Genomic DNA, 21210 nt, shown 5'->3' on the forward strand with positions numbered 1-21210 from the left:
GCTCTTCACTGATTGGCCATGGGAAGTGGAAACATCACACTTTGTTTGGACTGCACGGTGAAACCCAACATTGACTCGCTAACGTTTAGCTTAGCTGTTATGTTAACTGGTGCAACCGGACTCTGGACCTGAATCTGGACCAGAGTCCCCTGTTCCTCTGTTACCATGACACCCATCCGCTGTGCTGTCATACAATGACGTCACCAGGTTGAAAATGTTTTTTAATGTGTGTTTTTGTTTTTGGTTTCACTTTGGAGACACGCTGGGTTAGGGAGCGTGGTCACTGTTCACCTGCCTTTCCAAAGGATGTAGAAAGGCACTGTGGGAGATGTAGTGAGTCTGTCTCTGGATATTTGAGGCTATAAATAATCACAGTCTCCACATTTAATGTTTACATGTTCTGTCAGAACATGTTTAGATGTTTTCTGACTGTTCAGAAGATTCATCTGACGTTTGTGAACGAACAAATCCAAAAGACTCATTTCTGATTCTTTTCTTTTTTCTAAAGTTCAAAGGTCACTATTTAAAGTGACGGTGATGATGATGATGATGATGATGATGATGACGGTGATGATGATGATGGTGATGACGGAGAATGAAACGACATAAAAAGAAATAAGTGTCCTCGTGTGGCTACAAACCGTCCGTTTCATGAATTCCAGGTTTCGTGTTCTTGTGTTTCTGTCGCCTTCATCTTTGATTCTTTTCTCGGCGTGTCCCTCAGTGTTTTCAGTCTTAAGACATCTGATTGATGTTTAGTGAGACAGGAGACAAAGACAGAAGTGAGCGAGTGTTTCTGGGATTCTTCATGTTTTAGGCTTGATGTCTCGTGAAATGTTGCCTCAGTTTTTATTCTCATCTTTTTTCCACGTGAAACGGACGTTTATCAGGTTGAAGCAGATATTTTCACTCGTGTGTTTTTCTTCACATGTAATGCGGAGAGTTGATGTGTGTAAACTGTATTTATTGATTTCATCATCTCTTCCTTTTTTACTTGTATTTCTTGCTTCAGCTGAGACTACATTTGGTGACAAACTGATGCAAAAATCTGTTCTGAGCCTTTTGACTGTCAGAAGACGTTATTGATCAGCTCTGTTGTGTTTAATAAAACTGACTGATGTGTGCCAGCGTCTCTGTGCTGATTTCACTTCACATACGACCACTTTATGTAACGGCTGCTGCTAAAATCAGCTGTTTGTCAGCAATTCTTGGGTCTGACGGTATGAAAGATACTTGGGTCACGTGATGACAAAAACTACAACTGGAAACAACAAACCACAACATTCACTAAAGTGTAATAATAACACGTGTAGTCATGTTCACCCTCAAATCATGAGTACAGAGCTAAGGTGGGCCATTTTCAAATGGAGGTCTATGGGGACTGATCTCGTGGCCATTTGAGGAACTGCAGGTTTTCCTCAGTTTGGTTCAGTTCAAGAAGAGGTCAGCAGTGATTGGCTGCACCCACAAAGGTCAGAGCAGCTCAGGTCAAAGGTCAACTGATTTGAACTTTTTTGAACACTTCAAACCAATTTTAGCTTCAACTGTTTTTGTCATAATGTGAACTTTTTAAACTATTAAGCACTGATGGCTGAAAAGATAGTATTTTCTACTGGATATTACAGCTTTAGCTTAGCATTATGAAAGCAGCTAGCTTAGCATTAGCTAGAGCAATATCATGTCAAGAACTTTTCATTCCTGCCAGTAGAATCAGAATCAGAATCAGAATCAGAAAAAGCTTTATTGCCAAGAATGCTTTTACACATACGAGGAATTTTTCTGGTGAAATTGGTGCATGACACATCTACTAAAATATGACACATCTACTAAAATAAGAGCATAAAAAATAACAATTTAAATTAGTAAAATATGTTTTTAACATTAAACCATTTTTAGTTTGATATTAAACGAGAAAGCTAATTTTAATGTCTTTAATTCAAATAAAAGCAGTACATGAACATGTAACATATAGAACAGGTAACAAATAAAACAGATGTGGTGACAAGAAACAGACAAAAAAAGAAAAACCTTAACATGGTTTGAAAACTCATGAACGCTGATGTGTCCATGGAAGAACAGTATTTGAAATGGTCTGCTGCTTCAAATACAGCAAATCAATCATAAAACTACGGTTGATCTGTAAATCTCGATGAAGAAGATGTTGATTTTCTCCATAAAAGGTTCAGTCTCCATTTCCACTGCCCCCTTTAACGCTTTCACCTCATTGACTTAATTGGTTGAAGCCTCTGTCCGTCATATTGAACCTCTCAGCTGATTGGTCAGACTTGTGGCTATTTTCCCGCCCCTGCAGTTGAGCCCTCCTTCCTCTCGGGCTGCCCAGAAGCTTCCAGGTTGCTGCAGTTCGGCAAGCGCGGTCAAAATGTTCGGCCAGCAGGTTTTAGTGCTCAGTAAGTACCTAAAAATATGTCAACATCAACTTAAAAGTTTTTACTGTAACGTGGTGGCGGCTTGCTGCCGTTACTGTCTCCGCTTTGTCGCCGTTTACCGTCGCAGCGGCCCATGTGCGACACAAAGCGGAGACCGGCTAGTAACCAGCGGCGGAGCATGTGCTTCCTCCCACCGACAGTCTGTATGCTAACCAGGCTAACTCTTAGCATCGGCGTTTGCACGCTGCCAGCTAATCCCACCGGCGTTAGCATTTTTAGCTCGCTTCCTGTGTGATCAGAGGCAACGGAGAGCATCGTGATAGGCTAAGCTGCTTTCCCCTCGTTACTCAGCATTAAAACATAACTCACTTAGCTGACTGACAGGCTAACTCGTATTTCAGCTACCATTATGGAGATCTAATGGCAAACTTTTAGCAGTGTAGCTTTAATGTCACACGGTGTATTTAGTGAAGAGGCTCAGCGGCGCTAGATGCGTAGAGCAGCTAATGTCGGCTAACGATGCTAATGCTAACAGTGTCAGCGGATAGTTTGCATGATGTGAGCGTTTGTTGTGGCAGCCACACCCTCAGATCGATTTCACTTGGTATTGATGAATTAACGTTATTGAGGTCCGTCATTGGTTCTAGTGGTGAAACACATCAAACGTCGTCTTTTACTACGTTTAAATGCTGCGTCCAATGTCATTTTGAGTGATACAAGTAATAACGAATTGATCAAATGAGTCTCCAAATTTCCCAAAAATATTTATTTTACTGCTACAGAAAACAGTTTTTGATGTTTTTTATGTGAACCTTAACTGAGAGAATGAATCGCTGAAGAAATTGATCCATATTCCTTTTCTTTGATAGGTGTGTGTGAGTGAGTGAGTGAGTGAGTGAGATAAGGTTTTGTGTTGAAGGTCTTTGGGATCACAGCCGGGATCTGTTAGTGATCTGTCAGAGACGGCACAGATCACACAGATGCAGAGGATCATTCATGAATCTGGCGTTTCATCATGAATGAATAATCTTACTTCCAGATTAGTATTTTAGCGTTTTTGGCTTGAAGAAACATTAGAAACATTGTGATTTTGTCACTGTAAACTGAATTATCCCTGTATGTCTGTGTCATCATGAATAGAGTTGTTTCATCAGTGGTGCAAGTAGTGTTTGTTAACTTCCTGTGTCTGTTTTCTCTGCAGACCAGAACATAAAGAGAGAGTCGGGACGGAAAGTCCAGACTGGAAACATCAACGCTGCAAAGGTCAGTTTCTACTGTACCATATGTCTGTGGTTCCCAACCTGAGGGTCGGGGCCCTCATCAGCGTCACAAGTCAAACGAACAAAGATGATTAAGGAAATGGTAAAGCAGAAGGAGCATCTTTGCTACATGAATGGTTTATACTTTCAGGCACATTTTTTAGGATCGTTTGAGCCAATATTTAAAAGAAATTCACCATTAGTCTTTGATTCTTTGGTTTGAACTGGTCATCAATGGAAGACGGATGCTGCCTTAAAAATCATTTTCTGTCCTCTCATCCTTTGTCTTTGGACGGCGTTGTGAGGTCGAAGTGGTGTGATTGTGCTGTTCTGTGTAACCAGACGGCCGAAGGGTTTTGGATCGATACGATCGATCTGTCGACAGACAGCATCACGCTGCAGCAGAGGAACACCTCCTGCTGTCTGATGTGACTGTGCTGCCATGTAACAGACCTGTGTGTGTGTGTGTGTGTCTTTCTGTCTGTCTGTCTGTGTGTGTTTCAGACCATCGCAGATGTGATCAGGACGTGTCTTGGCCCCCGGGCCATGATGAAGGTGAGACATGGTTGGACAGACATATTTACTGGACGGTGATTTCATCATGTCTGTTACGTCACAATGAGCTGAAGTTTTGCTTAAAAGTTGACTAAAACTGTTAATTGACTAGTAAAATTTCAATTGGTTTTCTCTTTATTGCCGTGTGTGTGTGTGCGCGTGTGTGTGTGTGTGTGTATGCGTGCGCGCGCATTCCCGTGCCCGTGCCTGTGCATAGATGTTGCTCGACCCCATGGGGGGAATCGTGATGACCAACGATGGAAACGCCATCCTCAGAGAGGTGAGCACGTGTGACTTCACGTCACAGAGCGGTGACATGAAACATCCATATGAGATTATTACCAACAACCTGTGTCTCCATGGCAACAGATCCAAGTCCAGCACCCTGCGGCCAAGTCCATGATCGAGATCAGCCGCACGCAGGACGAAGAGGTGGGAGACGGGACCACGTCAGTCATCATCCTCGGTGAGATGCTGTTACACCACGAGACGCTGTCTCGTCTGTCCCCGTTCAGCCAATCAAAGTTACACTGTTTAGGTTTATAATGGTGCACTGTCCATCCGTCCGTCCCTCCGTCTGTCTTATGAACACGACATCGCAGGAACATCTTGAGAACTGTCTTCAAACTTGGCTCAAACATAGTCTGATGTGTTGGAGCAGCGGTTGGCCTGAAGCCGGCGGCCCAGACGTGAAGGCCTGTAGAAACAGCAGCACGGAGTCTTTGACTGTCTCTTGAATGGACTGAGGACGTCCAGAAGCCTTTGTAGTTCTTTGTTAATGTGTGAATATTTTCTCTCTGTTTCTCACTTCACATCTTTTCTGCTCCCCAGATTTTATCAGTATTCCTGTATTGACACTTATCAATGTAATTCTCTGTTGATACTCTTATTGGTTCTTTTCCCGTTGGTCAATTATTACTCCTTTCCAGCTGGTATGTTTCTAAAGTGAAGGTTCAGAACAGGATCGAAATTGTGTGTGTGTGTGTGTGTGTGTGTGTGTGTGTGTGTGTGTGTGTGTGTGTGTGTGTGTGTGTGTGTGTGTGTGTGTGTGTGTGTAGCTGGAGAGATGCTGTCTGTTGCGGAGCAGTTCCTGGAGCAGCAGATGCATCCGACCGTCATCATCAGCGCCTACAGACAGGCTCTGGAGGACATGCTGGAGACTCTGAAGGAGATCAGGTACAGGCAGGCTTTTACTGTGAAAGAGCAGCAGGAAGCAGAACTATATGTCAGTGTTAGCGTTAGCTTTGCTAACGTGGTACTTGGAAGCTGTCTGTGTATTTGTGCTCATTTCATGCAGAATGTTGTTTGTAATAAGGACACTGACCGTTAACACAAACGTTCCACTAACAACGTCCTCAGCACCCCTGTGGACACATCCGACCGCTCCATGATGCTGAAGATCGTTCACTCTGCCATCAACACCAAAGCTCTGAACCGCTGGTCTGAACTGGCCTGCAGCATCGCTCTGGATGCAGTTCGTATCGTGGAGCTGGAGGATGGCGGACGCAAAGAGATCGACATCAAGAAGTACGCCAAAGTGGAGAAGGTACGACTTCCTGTCTGACGCCAGCACTGACACTCTGAGAGATCCCGACACTTCCTGTAACACCTGCCCTTTGTGTTCAGGTTCCAGGCGGGATCATCGAGGACTCGTGTGTGCTGAGAGGCGTGATGGTGAACAAAGACGTGACACACCCCAAGATGAGACGCGTGATCAAAGAGCCTCGAATCGTCCTGCTGGACTGTTCTCTGGAGTACAAGAAGGGAGAGAGCCAGGTAACGTGTGTCAACACGCACCAACACACATCAGCACACATCAACACACACTGACAGGAACACACACTAACTGCCAAGTAAAAGATCTGTGTGTGTGTGTGTGTGTGTGTGTGTGTGTGTGGTGCACACAGACGGACATTGAGATCAGTAAGGAGGAAGACTTTGCCAGGATCCTGCAGATGGAGGAAGAATACATCCAACAGATCTGTGAGGACATCATCCGTCTCAAACCAGACCTGGTCTTCACAGAAAAGGGTGTCTCAGGTACGCTACCACACATGTGCACACACACACACACACACACACACACACTCACACACTGTATTGAATCCGCTGCTGCCCAGTGAGTCGTAATCAATCAGTGACACATGGTGTTTCCTCTGTGACGACAGCCATCAGTCAGACGTCTCTAAACTTGAAATGATCGATCAGAAATGATCAGGAAACCATCCTGATCGAAGTCCGCGGGAAAGTTACTGAACCACTAGAGACAGGACAGTAAAACCAGACCAGGTCTGATCTCTGAGCCTTTGTCCTTCCTGTTTCAGATCTGGCTCAGCACTACCTGATGAAGGCAAACATCACCGCCATCCGCCGTGTGAGGAAGACTGACAACAACCGCATCGCCAGGTGAGCTGCTGCTGAGGTCACAACTTCACCTGCAGCCAGTCAGCTCAGCAGACGCAGGACGCAGCCAACGTGTCTTTAAAATCTGTCTCTCTCAGGGCGTGCGGGGCTCGCATCGCCAGCCGGACGGACGAGCTGCGCGAGGAAGACGTCGGTACGGGGGCGGGGCTGTTTGAGGTGAAGAAGATCGGTGACGAGTATTTCACCTTTGTCACCGAATGCAAAGACCCCAAAGCATGCACCATCCTGCTGAGAGGGGCCAGCAAAGAGATCCTCGCGGTGAGACATCCTCTTCAACCACCTCAGGCTCTGAGGCGTTCAGGGCCCTCCGTGGTCATGTCTGAGGCGTTCAGGGCCCTCCGTGGACATGTCTGTGAGACACTCAGGGTCCTCCGTGATAATGTCAGTGAGGCGTTCAGGGCCCTCCATGGTCATGTCTGAGGTGTTCAGGGACATCCATGCTAATGTTTGTGAGACATTCAGGACCCTCCGTATCAATGTCTGTGAGGCATTCAGGGCCCTCCGTGGTGATGTCTGAGGCGTTCAGGGCCCTTCACCCCTCGCGGGACTAATAAAGGAATATTGAATTGAATTGAAGTTAATGACTGTGAGACATTCAGGGCCCTCCGTGGTAATGTCTGTGAGGTGTTCGTGTCCTCTCTGTAAAACGGTGTTTGTGATTTCAGGAGGTGGAGAGGAACCTGCAGGATGCCATGCAAGTGTGTCGTAACGTGCTGCTGGACCCCCAGCTGCTGCTGGGCGGCGGCGCCGTGGAGATGGCGGTGTCAAAGCGCCTGATGGAGCGTTCCCGCGCTCTGACCGGCATCGAACAGTGGCCGTACCGCGCCGTGGCCCAGGCCCTGGAGGTCATCCCCCGAACCCTGATCCAGAACTGTGGAGCCTCCACTATCCGACTGCTCACGTCACTGAGGGTACAAAACCTTATTTAAAACGCACGGCAGGTTTGAATGTAGTTATTGATTGTGTATTGATTGGTGTAATGATGGCGGCTCTGCTCAGGCCAAACACACTCAGGACAACAGTGTGTGTTGGGGTGTGGACGGAGAGACCGGCTGTCTGTCTGACATGGAGGCTCTGGGCATCTGGGAGCCGCTCGCCGTTAAAGCTCAGACCTACAAGACTGCTGTTGAGGTCAGTACGCACAGGCCCATCCTGATAGCCAATCACTGATGCTATTGATTAATAACTAATAACTCGTACTGTTGATTGATTAGTGATTACTGATTGATACAGACCTGCTTTTCATGTTCAGTTACTGCTCATTGTAACCTCCCTTCTTGTGTGTGTGTCGTTCAGACGGCCATCTTGTTGCTGCGTATCGATGACATCGTCTCTGGTCACAAGAAGAAGGATAAAGATGGTCAGATGGGAGGACAGGGGGCCGAGTAGATCCACATCGATCCAGATTAGCATCAGAGTCTGTGTGTGTGTGTGTGTGTGTGTGTGTGTGTGTGTGTGTGTGTGTGTCGGACGACTCAATGAAACTTAAAGTTTAAGTTGGAAACATGTTTTTGTTCTCTGACCTTGTTCAAAGATCAATAAAGTTCTGGTCTCTCCGTGTCAGTCTCTTTGTTGCCTCCACATCATGAAGTCACTTGGGCTCCTTTGGGTGCTTTGTGTGCTGGTCTGAGCAGAGTCCAGGTCCAGACAGACGATGCTGGACCTGGTTTGTTGTGTGGTGTTTGAGGCCTCCGTGAACTTCATTAAGTCTGAAGTGAATGAACCTGCTTAATCAATGCGTTTACTGATTGGCTGAAATTGTTAATTTGACATGATGCTGATCGAGAGGAGGCGAATCATGACGTCCTGTCAGCTGATTGGATGACGTCACCTCAGCTTTGATTGTGATTGGATCTTTTTTGAATCATTTCGCTTTTGTCACGTTTTCATGTTGTAATTCTTTTGTTGTAGTTCTTTTCCAGCTGCGGTTGGCGTACGTTTCTTTTGATGATACACTTCCGGCCTGGGCGGCGCTTGTCCGCGGTCAGCTGACTTATGAAGAGGCGTCATGTGATCTGCGGCGCCGCTCAGTCACAACAAAGATGGCGGCCGCGGTGAAGACACGGAGCTGCGGGGCTTGTTCGTTGATTTTTCTCTTTTCTGTTTTCAATTTATGTCAAAGTTTATTGAGCGGAGGACAAACTTTTCACAGGAAGGTGAGAAAATAGCAGAAAATTTAATGTAGAAGAAGAAATTACAAACAGGAAGTGAAAGCGACCATTTCAGCGGTCAGAGGAAAATATGTGACATTCTGCAGCTTTACGTTTCAGACAAACACGTCAAAACAACCGTAGAAACAGTTTGATTTACGTTTTCCACCGGAAGCTTCTGTGTGTGCAATAATTAACTTTTTTGAGACGAATGGAGCTGAAAACGTTTCTAAAGTCAGTTTCACTCCAGTTTCTTTATTTCTGCAGCTTCGCTTTTAAAATGTCTTCAAATGGTTTTATTTGCCGAGTTTAATGCAGATTATTTTCATGACGAGACTTGTGGAAGTGAATTAAATCATCAAATAATAATAATGATAATTATTATTATTAAATGCACAGAATGAGTCGACATGTTGGAGTATTTGTGTTCATTGGCTCAGAGAAAGATGGAAACACGGATGTAAACTGGTTATTTCAGCTGATTCTGACAGAAATTAAATGATTTCACTCAAAATTCTTCACAGCAAACAAAGTGTTTTTGTTCTGCAAAGTTTGTGATTTTCTTCTCTGAGCCACCAATCAATCAATCAGTCAGTCAGTGTGTTTGATATCTGCTGATCGATGGTGTGTTTCTTCTTCTTGCCCTCAGTTGTCGGTAGAGTTGAACCCCGGCTCCTCCTCGCCGCCCCCCGGTGGCGACCTGCTGCACGTCAGAGCTGTGGGAGATAACGACACACTTCACTTCCTGTTCTGTAGCCAGGGGGCGCCAACGCTGCTGCTCGTCCACACCGACACTTCTTCTTCTGCTGTCACGGTGTGTGTCTGTCCATCATGGAGACCTCAGATCAGGATTCAAACGTGGATCTCACGACGCGTCAGATAAAGTAGATTTTTGTGTCTCGTCTTAGATTCAGTGTGGCTGCTGTCATGAAGCTGAACTCGTAGAATCATGAAATGGTTTCATCAGCAGGTTGAGTTGACTGAATCTCTGTTTCACGCTTGGTCGGTTGTCTGACAGCAGAAACAGAAAAACACGGAAACGTCTTGACGTTGAATTAAAACACATGATGAGACAGAAGGCGGTTCAACGGCCTGACACACGTTTCTTCTTCTGTCTCAGCTGCACGCGGGAACAAACAGAGCTGCTGTTTGAGTGACGTCAGACACAAAAACTGCATCATTCAGCATTAAAGTCCGTGCCAACAGATGAAGGTGTTCGCACTCAGCCGAGGTTCACACACGAGGTCCAAAACAGCAGCTCTGCCACGACCTGCGTCTTCACGAGACCCATAATGTTCAGTTTTAGTCGACTTTGTGAGAAATGTGCGAGTTCAGCTCGTAGTTGGTGTTGTGTTGAACTGGACTGCATCATGTTCATATTCTGACCACACGTGTAAACGCTGCCCAGCGGAGCTCGTGTGTCGGGCTGCGTTCGGTTCACACTGTAGGGGTCAAACGTGAAGACTGTTGCTCTTCTCATCTGTGTAGTATGTTGGTTGTCAGTGTGTTTTGGAAGAGGGGGTGGTGGGTTGGGGGTCCCGCGTGTTTTGGGAATGTGCTGCATACCTGATGTCATGTTCTTGTGCTTCTTTGTCAGGTGAACTGGACTCAGTTTATAGATCGGAGCCACAGTGGCGGCCTCCAGGTGGAGCCGGAGACCAGCATCCTGTACAGCACTGCCCTTGTCTTCAGCAGGGTCAGAAAAATCACCTGACATCAGTCATTCCCCCTTAAATCACCTGACATCAGTCCTTAAATCACCTGACCAGTAGAAACTGCTCATTCTTAACTGTCAATGGACATCGTTTATTCAGTCAGCATTCATCCACTCACACACACACACGTTCACACACTCATTCTGGATCAATTCAGGTTCCCTGATGTGACTTTAGTTCCTCACCTGTCCTGCTGCTTCTGGCCTTTTCAGGGACTGGCTGTGGTTTCGTTTGGGTGGTCATGTGATCGTTGCCTCCTCTCATGTTTCTCTGTCTCAGCTGTTGGAGTACGATGACGTTAACGACACGGCCGATCCGACCTCTGACCTTTTCCCTCCGTATGAGCTGCAGGACTTCAGCTGGTCTGGCTTCAACCTGTCGGGTCAGACCGCTCTGCTCTGTGGATCTGCTGCAACCTTCGCCAACGGATCGCTCTGCCTGCAGGTCTGTCTGTCGTCATGGTGACGCCAGCGACGGTTTATCGTTGTGTTCATTCAACATTAAAATGAGTTAAACACGAATCAGTTTGTGTCTGTCATGTCATCAACACGTGATGACATCATCAGCAGGGGACCAATGGCTGGTCAGAAACTGACCTGATGGAGGTCATTAATCATCTTGTGTTTTTTTTTGGTTTTTTTTTTCCTAGCTGTCGGTGTTTGAGGTGGAAGGTCGTGGTCAGTCGTGGCCCCGCCTCCTCCACACCGCTAACTCCTCCCAGTTGAGGGTGTGGCTCGATGGCGTGTTGCCGCGGGCGAGTCATTCCAGGTTCCTATTGGAGCTACAGGCAGTGGGGGGCGGGGCTTATCCTCTGAGCAAAGTGGAGGTTCATCGTTCGATTGATGACGAGTTCACACCTTCAATATTCAAGGTGATCAATAATTCAACCAATTGACCGGCTGTCGGTCTGATTAGTGCGAGAACCAGGAAGCTCATTTGTAATAATTATCAGTTTGAGGAGTTTTAATCTTTATTTCCATTCAATCGCTCGTCAATGTCACATTTATTATTATTATTATTGTTTGTTTACACTTTGTCTAAAATATTTCCGTTGGACCTTTGAATCGTAACCTGGGCGATTGATTATTGACTTGATTTGACTCATTAATTATTAAATGTAGAGATGCACTGATACTCCTCCACCTGCCTGACATCACCCCTGAAGAGGAGTCACTGTATCACAGTAGTTCTATGAGTACGAGTACATGAGCACAGTATCAGTGCATCCCCACTGCACATGAAAGCATCACCTCATTGGTTGCTGAAGGGCTGATTGATCGCTAGATCAAAAAAATGAAAATGATGCAACACATCAGTGAAAGTTAACAAACTTAAATGAGCCAACGAAGAAGAAAATCAATGTAAACTCAAAGAAACAGGTTTGTAATTTAAGATGTAAAAACAATAATCATCTCAGCTGCAGCCAATCACGAAGAATGTCCCCTTTTCTGATTGGCTTGAATCGTGTTACCATCTAAACTGTCTGTCAGGTGACGTTCGTCCTACCGCTCTCACCTGTTGACTTCTGACCTCTCAGGTATCTCGGTGGGTTCCGTCCATGAACGGCAGCTCCGACGTTCCTGTTTTCGTTCAGTGGAAGCCGGTGGCGTACCGTCGGTCTGAGCCGGCGCTGGAGGACGCCACGCCGTGCCGTCACTCCGAGCCGCGACCACTGAGCGGCGAGGAGGCGGCGTCTGTCCTCGTCCGAGCGTTCTATGCAGAACCAGAAACATTTGGACTGAACGTGAGCTTCGGCCTAGCAGGAGAACCGTTCTACAACAGCACCAAGTTCCTCAGCTGGTCCGTTTGTTTCCGTCATTTCACTGGAGCGATTCTGTCAAGCTGCAACCGACTAACTCTTCTTCGTGTGTTTCCTGCAGGACACTGTTGGTGGGCTCCGGCTCTCCTCCCGTCGACTCCTTCTCTCCGTTGGTTCTCAGCATGATGGCGGTCGGTCTGGGAACTCCCATGATCCTCCTGCTGCTAGGCGGAGTCTGTGTCTGCGCCCGCAAAAGGACGGCAGCCACGGCGACAGCCTACGAGCCAATCAACTGACAAAGATGAGGACTTTGCTTTTAAAGACTCAGCCATTGTGTTGACGGACAGGTGACATCACTGTGACCCTGCAGCCAATCAGGACCCGGATGACATTTTTTAAAGATTTTTTTCTGTTACCGGTGAAAAAAATTCAGATCAATAACGTTGACATTTTTATTGTAATAATTCAGATAATTATTGATCTGTAATCATTAATGTTGACCAGAGAGACAGAACAGGCAGAAGACGTCAACAAACGTCAGCTGATGCTTCAAACAGGAAGCTGCAGAAGAAAAACAGCATGAAGCCGGTTTGTTTCTGGTTCTTCAAGCAGAAAAAGTTTGTTTTATTTTGGATTCAGTCAGTTTGAGCTTTGTGATCAATTCATTGACGATCTATAAAGACGTTTGATTACGGCTCAAAGCTGCAAAGTTTCTTCTTCTTCAGTTTTTGATCATTAGTAACGTTGACGGGATAAATTCACACAAACAGCTGTTCATACTTACGACGACGACTGACGCCCGAAACGTTCTGAAAGTTCTGACCAATCAGAGATTAGATGACGATGACGGCGCCTCAGATTTATTCACAAACTGATTCTGTGGAAAAACTTTTGTTTGCCATTTTTCACTTTAAACTGTGGAGCAAGGACCAATCAGAGCCCAGTGAGTGTTGAGGTCAACCAATCAGGTGAAGGAGATTCATCTGATACCATTTCAAGCAGAACCAGATCTCAGGTTAAGTTCTGACAGTTTCCAAAAACGAGTTCCATCACAGTAAATTCAAGAAGAATTTTAAGAGTTAATGTTTAATCTCATTTCTTACAGTCAATGAAACGTTTCAGTTAAAAAGTTCAGCTGAGAGAAGGAAACAAAATGGAGATACGTGGTTTTCACTGGTCGACAACACAAAGGGCCCAGACCAGGATGAACTCTCAAACCCGAACCCCTTCAGCATCACAGTCAAACATGAGGACTCGTTCCAGAAGCTTCCTCGTCCTGGTCTTACTGTAGTTCACGTTGAGGTCTTCACAGAGTTCGATCAGAAACACCTGCTGGACGCCATCATGTTTCTAAACCCAATAAAGTTGAGAATGACAAACAGTCCAGTTCACTGCAGGTTTGTCTTTAGTCCTGATCCCTGACGGACCTCAGTGTGTCCTCAGTGTCTCACATCACTCTGCTGTCCTGTTGTTAAAATACTGTCCTGGTCCCGGTCCGGGTCCTGGTCTCTGTCTCTGGTGTCCTAAATGGACTCAATCTGGCGGCGGACTTTCTCAGAGGCAAGACGGTCGAGCCAGCGTTGACGGACGACCACTGAGACGCCGAAGAGAGCCGTCAGAGCCAACATGGCCGCCTCGAACTTCCAGAAGAGATGTTCTTCCATCACAGCAGAGCGACAGCTGGGGGCAACAAAGAGGGGGGTAAGTACAGGAGAGCAATTATTCTATTTCCTGGTTGCATGTTGACTTCAGCTCAAACAGCTGTTTTTTTATTATCAGGTAAATTTCTTCTTTATCAACTATAATCAATGAATCTGTTGATTGATTCATCGATTGTTGTCTTCAGCCATGACAGTTAACACACGCTTCCCTTTAGACTCTGAACACACATTGTTTAATGTGTGCGAGCGGCAGCTTGTTACAGCAGCTCCGTCTTTGTCGTGTTGGCATTTACTATTTTTTTATAATCTGCACAAATGTACAAAGTTGTTTTTTTCTATTCTGTATCTGGAATGCATTTATTTTTTTATTTTGACCCCGTTATGCCACTGTGCTTGCTTTTTGTAACGACTAAATTTCCCCAGTGTGGAATCATTCAAGTCGCATCTTATCTTAAAAACGAAAAAGTAATGCTAATTAACTACATGTGTCGTCTCCTGGAGGTTTGTGTCCATTTTGTTCGACAACAAACTAATTTTAAAAACCTAACGTAAAGGACAGAAGCACCTCCCGGCTGTTTTATCTCCATTTTCAGGGAGATAATCAGGACTGTTAGCTTTAAAAAGCTAAGGGTCTATCAGGACATTAGCTTTAAAATAGCTTTATCAGGACTGTTAGCTTTAAAAAGCTAAGGGTCTATCATAGAGTTAGCTTTAAAATAGCTTTATCAGGACTGTTAGCTTTAAAAAGCTATGGGTCTATCAGGACATTAGCTTTGTGTTAGCTCTGTGCGGTGCTACGCTGACAGACTGGTGCAGGTTTTAGTTCACTTAAGGCGTCACTGCCTCCTGGTTCGGACCTCTTGTGCTCGTCTCTGTTGGATCTGGTGCAGTTGACTCGTTCCACGTATCCCGTCGGTGCACAGGCCGACCACGACCTCTGAAACACAACAAACATCACCGACACAAACACGGCACTGTTGTCAAAACTCTCCAGGCGTTCAAGGATGGGGTCTTCAAATGTACTTGAAGTCCTTCAGTTCTTCATTTCCACACTTACCGTCTGGAAGGCGTTACACTGCAAACACTCTGTGGTCACCACAAACTCCTCCAGCAGCCAGCAGGGGGCGACCACCGGTTTGACTGCTGCGGTAAGAGAAGAGGGTCAGAGGTCAGGCTGAGGAAGAAGCAGCAGCAGTATCTACACATTCAGTCATCATTTTCCCAGCAGTCCTTGCTGCTACTGGTTGAAAGTATGAAGGTGTTGTACCTGAAGTCTTCTCGTCACTCAGCAGAGCAGCTCCAAACACTCTGAAACACAACAAAACCTTTCTGTGAATCAAACAGGTTCAGACCCATCAGGATCTTCTGATTGGATCACAACAATGATGGGATCCAATCAGAGTGTGAACACAGACCAGCACACTGTGGGCCAGTAGAACACCTGAGGAACCAAAGGCTGCAACTCTGGGTGTCTCTGCACCTTCTCACAGCGTCAGGTAAAGACGTCACCTGAACCCGACTCCTGACTGTCAGACCCTGAATGTCGCTGTGGATTCATGGTTTCAGTCCAGACGTCTGACACCACATATCCAAAGACTGACGGTGTTGACTGAAGGTGGTGAACCACCTGGACTAAGACCAGCTTCAGACACACCCTGAACATGGTTCTTCAAAGATATCGATCGGTGTTTGGATGATTGTGGTGGAGACACATCTTCTCCATGTCCATCTCCAGACACAATCAGAATCAGCGGAGTCTGATCAGGATCTTTACACCTGCACAGAGCAGGACTGGATGTTACCTGCTTAACACCTGAGTGGAAGCACCTGCTGGTTCAGGTGTGACTAGGGATGGGTACCTTTCACATCTGAATCGATACGATACCGATACTCGGTACCTGCGAATCGATACCGGTATTTTTCGGTACCTGTTTTCGATACTTTTTTTGGGGGGAGATGTGTTTGGTAATTAAAGTTATTTTGTATATTTAAAAAACTAGTCAAAACTTCGGAATTTTGAACATTTATTCTTCAATAACATCAAGTTAAATAACTCCAACATAGAACTTGAGAAAAATGTGCATGGGGATAAAGTAAATAACTTAAAAATAAATAGATTCAAAATAAATAACTGTATAAAATTATGCTAATTGAAGCTGCGTCGTCGTCGTCAACCTTTTTAAAAAGGGCGGTTGTTCTCCTTCCTCGAAGCTGGCTGCAAGTGTCGAGCCGCTGGCTGCAGCAAGCTTGCTGGCGGTAACGTTTAATGCTGACGCCGGGCGAGTAGCTGTGGTAACGTTAGCCTGTGTTTTTAAACTGTCAAAAATCGTGCACTCCTCCGCCTTGAGGAATATTTGGTGTTTAACCAAGTGCTTCCTCAAGTTGGACGTGTTTCCCTTGCTGGCTTTGCACTTCACATCACAAATGTTGCACCGCGCGTTGTCGGCATCCAGCTTGATAAAATGAAGCCAGACTATGGAGCGCTTACGGTCCGCCTCTGAAGATAAAGCAACCACTGACGTAACCGCGTCACCGCGTCCTCCACTCTCGCCGACACATAACGTCAAGGTGCGTACAGGGTAAAAAAAAAAAAGTGAGTTCAGGTACCGAAATGTGGTACCGACGGATTTCCCGTGAATTGATACTCGCTACTTCAGTGGGAATTCGGTCGGTACCAAAAAAGTACCGAAATTCGGTACCCATCCCTAGGTGTGACTGTCTGTAGATGTTTCAGCTATGCCGGACAAACCAGTGATTTTTCTTTTGGAATGTGAAATATCTTAACAAACCACAGCCACTGTAATCAATCAGATCAATCAATTGTTTTATGCATCGACGATGTCAAACACAAACTGAATGTACGAAGCCACGCAGCTGATAATGACACATAAACGTTTGGCATTCATGGCGCCGCCTCTTGACTGTGCAGCGAAGCTTGACAACAACATCTGAACACATTCGATGAGTCTGAAGGTTTTCAGGCTCGAGCCAATCAGGCTTCGGCTTCAGGCTTGGTGCGGATACGCTGCGAAACCGATCGCTCAAAATCGGTGGAAAATCTGTCCAGGAACAACAGCTGATGTTGATCCATCTGTCTGGATGGCCAGAATTCACAATAATAAGAATTTTATCTCTGAGACCTTCAAAAGCTACAGGCCAAAATGTAAAGTTTGTTGTTTTAGCGCCACCGTCTGGCCAATCGGTGCGTTGTTTTTGTCAACTCATGGTTGAGATTTCCGACCTGTTTGGAAAGAAGCTGAAATAGTTTCTGAAACCTGAGGAGAAAGATGATTGATGATCACCACTAACAGACCACAACGAGCTCTAAAACCACTCAAAGGACCCACAAGCTGCAGAATCTCCTGAAGGATGACAAGATCCACTTAAAAGAGCCCCGACCCCCCTGTTCAACTGACCTGAGGGACACGAGGCCCCAAAACAGAGCGTGGAGGACGAGGACTCGAGGCCGACAACAGGCCACGGGGATCCGACAGTCGCTCTCCATCAGCCGGCTCCTCCACCAGGACGACACCGCAGCCACCCTGACACTCTGATACTGGTGACAGACCAGTTACTGACTGGTTCAGGACCTGTTTGCTGTCTGACTCCAGCTGGTTTCTATTCACATGGTGATCTGAGCGATCCGACTGTTTTAGGGCTCCAGGCTGCTGAAACCTGAAAAATACAACAGATCAATCAGTTTGATTTGTTCTGATCGTCACTGGTGTGACGATCAATAGTAAAAACGACATCTTCCAGGTTTAAAGTGGCGACTGCATCATTGATCCGATGATCGTTTTCTTATCTGTTTTTCTTGATGGAAAAGAATGAAAACTGTCAGTTTCAAGCTGACACCTACGCTCGTCTTTGCTCGTCCAAAACACAAAGATTCAGTTCATAACGAATGTTCGGCAGCAAACTCTCACACTCTGAAAACTTGTTCATTATGTCAGACACACAATCAGCTGTCTGATACCATCACCTGTTGCCAGGCACCTGTTCACCTGTGGAACGTTCCATGAGGTTCTCATGTCGACAGCGTGGTCGTAGCTTCTTAGCCACAAATACTGACTGCACTTTGGTAGACGAGCTGCTGTTAGACGACGGCTCAGGATGTGTAGAGGAGCTAAAGCTAAAGCTAGCTGTTGACCTGTGGTCTGTGATCTAACAGGTCTCTTCACACCCAGGTACAAACAGGTGATCGATCAGCGGACTAAAGACAATCAATCATCCCTGATGACTGTAGTTGAACTCTGTCAAATCTTTTATTACTCAACATACTGACTTAATATTCTCCTTAAAACCCAATCAGGGTGTTATTAATATGTGATTATTCACTCAAAAGCTTGTAAACACTGAATCAATTTATCAATAATTAATTTATCATTGATGACACTGATGATTAACACCTTCGCCTTCTGTAACTCTGGAAGAAATGAATCATATTTGGATTCAAGTGTTAAAAATAAATGAATGTCCTGAAACACGTAGATTACTGATTGATTACTGAAAACTAGAGCTCAGTTATTTTTGTTACATGTGTCCAAAAGTTGCCTTTGTTTTAAACTCTTTGTTACAAACGCTGCAGACCCAAAACAAAGCTAATGAGCTAATCACGTGATTTGCCCAACAGAATGACGACACACACGATAACTGATGTCTGACAGATTAACGATTTCATGTGAAATATTAGCTAGATACAAAATAAAAAATAATAAACGATGGGTGACGTCTCGCTGAGAAATGAATCCAGCTGTTTGTCTGTTAATGCTAACAGTTAGCCTGCTAACGCTGTAGCTAGCTGTGTACAGGTCCGCACTAACTTCATGTTCGCTAGCTTAGCCCCAGAACTGAACACTCACCATAAACAGGCGCCATTTTAAAGTCACCGCGGGAACAGAGAAGAGGAGAAAGCCATTACAGAACGACAGAGACATACAAACTGACCGTTACGATTATCGACTTACTCCACTGACTGCCACCGGATTTGTCCGCGGCCCGAGACGGGATGTTGAGGTTTAGCGTCAAAACGACAGAGGGAGCGCGTCCGGTATGAGACTTTTCAAAATAAAAGCGTTCCTCCTCAGATTAAAAAATAAACAAAACAGTTTCTTATTAAAAAAAAAAACCCACCTGAGACCACGTACTGTTCATGCTCTGTCTGCATCATCAGGTAACGGTGAACACACACTTACGAATGAAATATACGCTGGTGCTTATCATATGGTGTATTTCACATAACTGGTTTTGTGCTGGCTGCTACGTCTCAAACAAGATAAATTTTACTTTGAAGGCCAAAATGCGTCACTTCCTGTTCTTTACTCGTTTCCTTTCTACAGCCTCGCTCCGGTGGACAGGCAGGAAAAACTCAATACAGTGTCTCTGCAGCGCCGCTTTGTGGCCGTTGCTGCACGTCACGTGTTTTTTTAAGTCATTGGTTCAAGTCAATACAATGCAATACACAAAAACAGCCTGAGGTGATGAGAAACAGGTAGGAAAAACACATTCTGACATGGACAGAAAGTCAAACCCATGTCCTCAGTGTCCCCATCCAAAGACACAATCACAAGATTTATTGACTGAACAGCAGGTCGACGATGAACACTGACAGGCCTTCAGTTCACAGACTGTGGATGAAGAAATGGGAACACCTGGAGCCCCGTGGACAGGGACACACCTGGCCAGACTGAATCTTCTGACTCTGGCCTCGACCCCGCCCCCGCCCCCGAGAACAAAACTTCTCCAGGTTACACTGAAAGAGAGAGACAGAGACAGACAGTAAGACAGACAGACAGACAGACAGACAGACAGACCGACCGTATAAGCTGTCTTCAGCCCTCATTGTTAAATGAACTCTTCATGAATTGGACGAGTCTCTGGTGTCCTATCATTCATTGGACCCACTCTCTGCTGGACATGTGAGCTTTTACCAGGACAGTGACTCTGCGTCTCTTCAGCCGTCGACAGAGTCCAGGTAGTCGATTGAGTCCAGGTGGTCCATCGAGTCCGTCCTTCTTCACAGAGGTGATGTTGTTCCACTCAGAGTTTGCTGAAACTTCACTCTGACGAGAACGGAAACGATTCAGTAACAAATGCTGAACACCTGAACTTACATGCACCTGCTCCTGTCCCCTGACTCCCTCCTCACATCCTCCTCCTGGGTCAGATCCATGATGTGGAGCACATTCACTGCTGGAATCTGACTAAGTATATTTATTCAAGTACTGTACTTAAGTACACATTTGAGGTACTGCCACTTTCTCCTCCTCCACATCTCAGGGGGGAATATTGGATTTTTCACTCCGTTACTTTTATTATTACTTTTATTCAGCTTTTTACTCACAAACATATGAGGAGTTTATAAAATATAATGTTTTGTTCTAAATTGCTCCTTTTTGCCGTGGAATCATCTGATGTTTGATCTTCTCAGATGTTTGATTTGCTGCTTTTCCTCTCAATGATCTCAATGATCTGAATGTGTTTAGAATCATGTGGAGCTTTGGACTGTTGGTTGGACCAAACAAACATGGTGAAGGTGTCACTTGGGGCTCTTGGAGACCATAAATAAATACATTTTGGAGAAGACAATTGCATTTTCTATGAGGATAACAAGGAAATGTTGTTAATTAGATTAGACTAGATTAATAAAGATCCTGAGACGTGTTCATTCATTCACTAAACAAACGTTCAGAGGCAGCGATTAAAGTTTGACGCAGAAAACGATTTCCGGATCAAGAAAAGTCATTTCTCTTAGAAACACATCACCGACTGCACATTGATTATTATTATTAGTTCTTATTCTGAGCACTGTGCTGTTTTACAGCTGGTCAGTGAATGCAACACAGATCACAGTAACAACATAAGAACACAGTGCATCCCAGCATGCACCTGTCCTACCTGCTGCAGAGGTGCTGCAGGTGTGAAGTCAGGTAGACGGCAGTCGACTCTCTGCTGACAGCAGATCAGCAGCAGAAACATAGTGCACATGTTCAGCTTCATCTGTCAATCAGTCAATCAATCATCCGTCAATCAATCATCTGGTTATCTCGCTTCACCGCCCTCTCTCTCTTCTCCTCTTCTTCTGTGTGAATAAAAAAGGCAGCTGAAGCAGGAAATAATAATCCTCTTAGTCTGGTTTAAGAGTCACATGACCAGACAATGACATCACACTGATCTCCTCCAATGAGCAGGTTACCAAAGTTCACTTTGAGACCACAGAAGAAGAAGTTTGTCTGTCAGTCTGTCAAAGATTTTTTGTCCTTGCAGCAAGAATCTGACCAGCAGTCTCACGTCCAGCTGA

The 21210-nt window shown here is 45.4% G+C and overlaps 4 protein-coding genes across 7 annotated transcripts in view; 3 read left to right on the forward strand and 1 right to left on the reverse strand.

Moving 5' to 3' along the window:
• pdia8 (protein disulfide isomerase family A, member 8) overlaps window positions 1-1122 on the forward strand; it is a 9806-nt gene extending 8684 nt beyond the window's left edge. For both annotated transcript variants that reach the window (XM_076754086.1, XM_076754087.1), the window contains exon 13: window positions 1-1122. This exon is cut by the window's left edge and continues 656 nt beyond it. The gene's annotated coding sequence lies outside the window, so the exon portion shown is untranslated.
• Window positions 1123-2315: 1193 nt separating this feature from the next.
• On the forward strand, window positions 2316-8181 carry cct3 (chaperonin containing TCP1, subunit 3 (gamma)). Its single transcript, XM_076754082.1, has 14 exons — window positions 2316-2408; window positions 3589-3650; window positions 4151-4201; window positions 4419-4481; window positions 4571-4667; window positions 5260-5377; window positions 5561-5747; window positions 5828-5977; window positions 6109-6241; window positions 6526-6607; window positions 6703-6883; window positions 7291-7536; window positions 7625-7756; window positions 7922-8181. Exons 1-14 carry the CDS (start codon window positions 2381-2383, stop codon window positions 8012-8014), a joined length of 1623 nt encoding a protein of 540 aa, XP_076610197.1. The 5' UTR covers window positions 2316-2380; the 3' UTR covers window positions 8015-8181.
• Window positions 8182-8305: 124 nt separating this feature from the next.
• glmp (glycosylated lysosomal membrane protein) lies at window positions 8306-13221 on the forward strand. The gene is made up of 7 exons (XM_076754100.1): window positions 8306-8781; window positions 9425-9589; window positions 10373-10471; window positions 10770-10934; window positions 11140-11361; window positions 12028-12290; window positions 12371-13221. Exons 1-7 carry the CDS (start codon window positions 8668-8670, stop codon window positions 12543-12545), a joined length of 1203 nt encoding a protein of 400 aa, XP_076610215.1. The 5' UTR covers window positions 8306-8667; the 3' UTR covers window positions 12546-13221.
• Window positions 13222-13308: 87 nt separating this feature from the next.
• Window positions 13309-18969, reverse strand: jtb (jumping translocation breakpoint). Of its 3 annotated transcripts, none has more exons than XM_076754126.1 (6): window positions 18773-18969; window positions 17327-17585; window positions 15178-15218; window positions 14968-15053; window positions 14768-14847; window positions 13309-13929 (listed from the first exon to the last, which is right to left on the reverse strand). In XM_076754126.1, exons 2-6 carry the CDS (start codon window positions 17413-17415, stop codon window positions 13773-13775), a joined length of 453 nt encoding a protein of 150 aa, XP_076610241.1. In that variant the 5' UTR covers window positions 17416-17585; window positions 18773-18969; the 3' UTR covers window positions 13309-13772. The 3 variants fall into 3 exon arrangements, with proteins under 3 accessions (XP_076610241.1, XP_076610243.1, XP_076610242.1); XM_076754128.1 differs by having other exon boundaries at window positions 18858-18962; XM_076754127.1 differs by having other exon boundaries at window positions 18878-18945.
• Window positions 18970-21210: the final 2241 nt, after the last annotated feature.

Source organism: Chaetodon auriga, chromosome 17 (assembly GCF_051107435.1).
Source record: "Chaetodon auriga isolate fChaAug3 chromosome 17, fChaAug3.hap1, whole genome shotgun sequence".
Lineage (NCBI taxonomy): Eukaryota > Metazoa > Chordata > Actinopteri > Chaetodontiformes > Chaetodontidae > Chaetodon > Chaetodon auriga.